Genomic DNA, 5,527 nt, shown 5'->3' on the forward strand with positions numbered 1-5,527 from the left:
GGGGACATACACCACTGCAACTACCAGGCAAATCAACCGCTGCAACTACCAGTACGTGTACCTCCACCACAACACAAAATAAAACAAAACTAAAGCCTAACACACCTACAATCAGGGGAGAAAAACAACCACAAAGCTCCTGGAACCCGCAACTACAAGCCCCTACACAACTATAGACCTAGAACCCGCAACTACAAGCTCCTACACAACTCAGGCGAGCAAAATGGAGTGGGGAAATTGGGCGGACTAGAACAACATGCAACACCTACCACAGATCCACGAACAACAGCAAACAGACGATCCACGAACCACGACCACGAAACTCACCTAGATTTGGAACTACAGGACGGGGAACGCGAGAGACAAAGGGGAACCAACCTCGGCAGCTGAGTAACGAAGAGAAAAGGGAGGAGAGATCAAAATCCAACAGTGGAATAGCTCGGGATCACCATGAATCGTCTCCTCTCCGCCGCCGCTCGAGCTATTCCTCGCCTCCTCTCCGCCGCCGCTCGAGTTTTCTCCTCAGCCTTATCGAAACAGAATGACCAAACGAAAGGGGAACGACATCCACTCCGAATTCAAACATGACAAAAACCAATAGGACGGGTGCGGTTACGGGTTGAGACAAAGAAAAACCGAACCCGTTAAAAGAAAACAAACCGGAGCAAACAGGGCACCAACACGAAGAAAAATAGAAAACCAGCGTGAATCTCCGCGCGAGAACGGGCGGACACAAATTTGAATGTTGACGAATTGAAAAACACTTGACTGTTAAATAGCAAACCCGTATATTTAACATTGCACTTCAAATCACACATTATTTCTCTTACATACCATTACTCCAGGTACAAATACAAGTAGTACTTACTACATGTAACGTGTGTAAATTAACAACACAACTCCACAAGGCAGAACGCATATTTCTTGCAGGCACAAACATCAAAACAACACACGAGTAGGAAATTTACCACGATGCAGGCGACAGAATGACGAGTTGAGGACAGATGATCAGCACGCCCTTTTCGAAAAAAAAGATGATCAGCACGCACATTTTCGAATCAAAAGGCCAGCTCTTTTGTGGCCAACTCTTCAATCTTCTCAAGCGCGCTCGCCTCCATCTTGGTGGAGAAGCTGCATGGCGGGCTGACCAGCGGCACCGCGCCCCGTGCGTGCGCGTCTCCGTTCTGCGGCCCACTGAGCTGCGCGTCGACGGCCTTACGGGCGACGATGACAGAGTTGATCACCTCACCTTCGGGGTGGTGCACGGCCAGCACCTCGAACCCGCCCCGCCTAATGTCCTCCGGGTCAACGATGGGATACAGGAAGCCGCGCGCGCCGTGCGCGCTCCGCACGACCAGGGACGCCCCCTCCACCATGTGCGCGCCCAGGTGGGCTATCACCTTGGCTTTCTCCTCGGCCGCCATGCCGACGAGCGCGGCGAGGAAGACCACGTCGTACGCCCCGAGCTCCTGCGTGAGGTCGGCGACGTCCGCCGTGTGGAACTTCATGCGCGCGCCCACGCCGTCCTCGCTCGCGCCGAACAGCTTCCTGGCGCGCTCGTTCGCCGCGCCGCACAGGTCGTAGTTGTCGAACTGCGCGTCGGGCAGGTGGTGCGCGGCGAGGACGAACGAGCTGAACGGCAGCGGGCCGGAGCCGACGAAGGCGACGCGCGCCGGCGCGATGCCCGGCACGTGGCGCGCCAGGAGCTCGTACTCCAGCCTACTGAGGTTGACGTAGTTGCTGTAGTAGGGGAAGCGGGCGAGGTGGTCGAGCGGGTTGTCGAAGGTGGCGAGCAGGTCGGCGTAGTGCGCCTCCAGCTTCCCCTCGGCGGCGGAGCAGAGGCGGATGAGCGCCTCCCGCATCCTCTGGTGCTCCGGGCTGAGCTTCTCCACGTCGACGGGGCTCGGCGGGACGCAGGCCGTGACGAGGGCGGTGAAGAGCCTGTCGACCTCAGGGGACGGGCTCAGCGACGGCAGCTCGGCGATGGCGGCCTGGAGACCGGCGATCTTCTCGATCAGAGCAGCGACCTCCTTGTTCTGGGCATCCATGTTACAATTGCTTCTTGGTGACCGGAAGAACTCTGGAAGCAGGAGAAGATGTGTGGCTCTGAACGCTTGAGCTGCTCGATGCGTTTTGAAATGGATACATGGGCGTATATATAGCAGTGGCGAGACTTGTTGTGTTGTGCGCGATTTCACGCCGGCCTGCTGTTTAGGAAAAAGACGCTTTTGATTGTGCACGCTTCACGCATCCATGGCCAGGCGGGTTTCATGCGTCTCGTCACACTTTTACGTGTTTGAAAGTACGTAGTATATAATCTTAGGTGCTCATGTCGCTACGCTGAAGTTGACAGCATTTTATAGTGTTCATAAAGATTGCGTTCGTCCAGTTTGGGTCCCTCGTGGGGTCTCCAAACATGATTGCGGACGGCAAGATTTAAAATACCGATATTATATAAATTTCTGAACTCACTCGAATACCCGAAAAATTGGAAAAGTTGAAAATTCTTTGGGAATGCGGTATAACAAAATTCACTTAATTTGAAGAGATTTTGACTGAGACTGAATTTGGATTGAAATTAGTTTGAATATAGGCCAAAATTTTGAGGTCGTAAATATTTTGATACCCGCTAAACTTTCAGAAATTTTGTTGATTTTTTTTTTTGTTGGATGGCTCCATTGAGAATACACTACTGCCCATGCTAGAAAACCTTCATAGGAGATAGCTCACCAGTGGTGTGCTCGAGTGGCACACATCACTGGTAATATGTGAAGATACCCGTGGTGTGTGTCAGGTAGGACACGTCACTAATACCCACGAAGAGTTGGAGTGGTAGGTAGCTTCGGAGTTGTCTCTGATTAGTAAGTAGCTTCGGAGTTGTCTCGGACTGACGCGTCACTGATACCCACGAAGAGTTGGAATAGTATGTAGCTTCGAAGTTGTCTCGGATTTTATTCTCCATAGCGGTGGAGCCTAGGACTTCGATCGAGGTCGCTCTTTCGGACTTAGGGCACCTTGCGTTTCGCCGACCTTTTGGTCCCCCTGATCTCGTTGCTTGGAAGAGATGCTGGAATGCATCGCCCTCCACACTCCCGACGCCGACAATACTACGGATCGCATGTCTTGGCGCCTGGAACCCTCCGGCCAGTTTTCCACCAGATCCCTATACCAGGCCATCGCCACGTCGACGGCTCCTGATGCCCTCACCCATGTGTGGGCCATTAGGCTGCCGCTCAAGATCAGAATTTTCTTATGGCAATGGATTAGGGGTCGGGTACCTTCAGGGGTGGAGGTCTCAAGCACAATGGCCCTGGGGACGGGATCTGCCCCCTATGCGGCACGGTGGAAGACTCAAAACACATCTTTTTCGCGTGTGTATCGGCTCAATTCCTCTGGAGTTGCTTTCACGAAGCTGTAGGTGGTCAATGGTGCCATACCAACGTCCCCGACCTCTTCGTAGAGATCCAGTCCGTCCCTTCGTTGGCCCGCCACATTAGGTGGTTGACCATTGGGGTGCTCGCTGGACTCTCTGGACTGTCTCCAATAAACTTGTGATTCAGCGTGTTCCTCTCCGACGTGCCACTGACGCAGTTTTCAAAATGTGTGGTTTCCTGCAACACTGGAGGCCGCTTAGCCGCCCCTCCGGCCGAGATGCCATCAACACCATTGAGGGAGTCCTGAATTAGGGGGTCTCCGGACAGCCGGACTATATCCTTTGGTCGGACTGTTGGACTATGAAGATACAAGATTGAATACTTCGTCCCGTGTCCGGATGGGACTCTACTTGGCGTGGAAGGCAAGCTAGGCAGTACGGATATGGATATCTCCTCCTTTGTAACCGACCTTGTGTAACCCTAACCCTCTCCGGTGTCTATATAAACCGGAGGGTTTTAGTCCGTAGGACAATAACATACAATCATACCATAGGCTAGCTTCTAGGGTTTAGCCTCTCCGATCTCATGGTAGATCAACTCTTGTAATACCCATATCATCAAGAATAAATCAAGCAGGACGTAGGGTTTTACCTCCATCAAGAGGGCCCAAACCTGGGTAAAACATCGTGTCCCCTGCCTCCTGTTACCATCCGCCTTAGACGCACAGTTCGGGACCCCTACCCGAGATCCGCCGGTTTTGACACCCGACATTGGTGCTTTCATTGAGAGTTCCTCTGTGTCGTCGCCGTTAGGCTTGATGGCTCCTTCTATCATCGATAGCGATGCAGTTCAAGGTGATACTTTTCTCCCCGGACATATCTTTGTGTTCGGCAGCTTCACACTGCGGGCCAACTCGCTTGGCCATCTGGAGCAAATCGAAAGCTATGCCCCTGGCCATCAGGTCAGGTTTGGAAGCTTAAATTACACGGCCGATATCCGCGGAGACTTGATCTTCGACGGATTCGAGCCCCTGCCTTGTGCGCCACGCGGTCACGATGAGTACGATTTAGCTCTACCATCGGACGGTATTCAGGAGATCGCACCGGCAGCCGCTCCGAGCCTCAATTCGGAGCCAGTTGCGCCATCCATGGACGGGTGGATAGACCCCGTCACGAAGGCCGTATCCTCAGCGGCGATCGAGCCGAATATCGACCTTACCCTTCACGAGAGCCGTGTTGCCAAACTGCCGGATCCTTCCCCGGCCACGGACTCCGAACCTCCTGCGCCCGTGCCTATTAAATTCGACTGGGCGCCAATCATGGAGTTCACCTCCGCGGATATCTTTTAGCACTCGCCCTTCGGCGACATACTGAATTCATTAAAGTCTCTCTCCTTGTCAGGAGAGTCCTGGCCGAACTATGTCCGGCAGGATTGGGACGCGGATGACGAAGAAATTCGCCGCCCACCCACCACCCACTTAGTAGCCACTGTCGATGACTTAACCGACATGCTCGACTTCGACTCCGAAGACATCGACGGGATGGACGACGATGCAGGAAACGAACAGGAACCACTGCCCACAGGGCATTGGACGCCCACTTCATCACATGACGTATACATGGTGGACACACCAAAAGAAAACGACGACGAGTAACGGAAGGACGCAACGAAGGGTTGTCCCCTCGAGAAGCAGTCAAAGCGGTGGCGTAAGCGCCGCTCCAAATCCCGCCTCGGCAGAAACAACGATCATATAGACCCAGCGTTAGAGCAGGGTGAACCATTGCCAGACCACGCCAACACGGAGAGTCAAACCGAACAACCCGACTCTGTCAAAGATAATAGTCCGGACGACATCACACCGGACAGACACCCGGAGCAACAGAATGCCCATCAAAGGCTTGTTGCCACCACGAGGAGTCTAAAAAAGCAGAAGCAAAGGCTCAAGGCTACGCAAGACACACTCAGAATTAGATGGAGTAAAGTACTCAACACAACAGCGAAGTATGGTGGTAATCGCCCCACCAAGAGCTACCCGAAGCGGAAGTTGCTACCTGAATTCGATGAGGAGGCCTTAGATCAACGGCCATCTGGCCGGATAAACGACCTCACGGCCAACATAGAGCGGCAAACAACGCCGCACATAAGCCAATACG

General features: G+C 53.4%; 1 protein-coding gene across 1 annotated transcript; it reads right to left on the bottom strand.

Annotated features, from left to right (window-relative positions):
- Nucleotides 1–769: 769 nt before the first annotated feature.
- On the bottom strand, nt 770–2,114 carry LOC119316457 (nicotianamine synthase 1-like). The gene has a single exon (XM_037590776.1). The coding sequence runs from the start codon at nt 2,046–2,048 to the stop codon at nt 1,059–1,061; it is 990 nt and encodes a 329-aa protein (XP_037446673.1). The 5' UTR covers nt 2,049–2,114; the 3' UTR covers nt 770–1,058.
- Nucleotides 2,115–5,527: the final 3,413 nt, after the last annotated feature.

This window comes from Triticum dicoccoides, chromosome 6A, assembly GCF_002162155.2.
Source record: "Triticum dicoccoides isolate Atlit2015 ecotype Zavitan chromosome 6A, WEW_v2.0, whole genome shotgun sequence".
Taxonomy (NCBI): Eukaryota; Viridiplantae; Streptophyta; class Magnoliopsida; order Poales; family Poaceae; genus Triticum; species Triticum dicoccoides.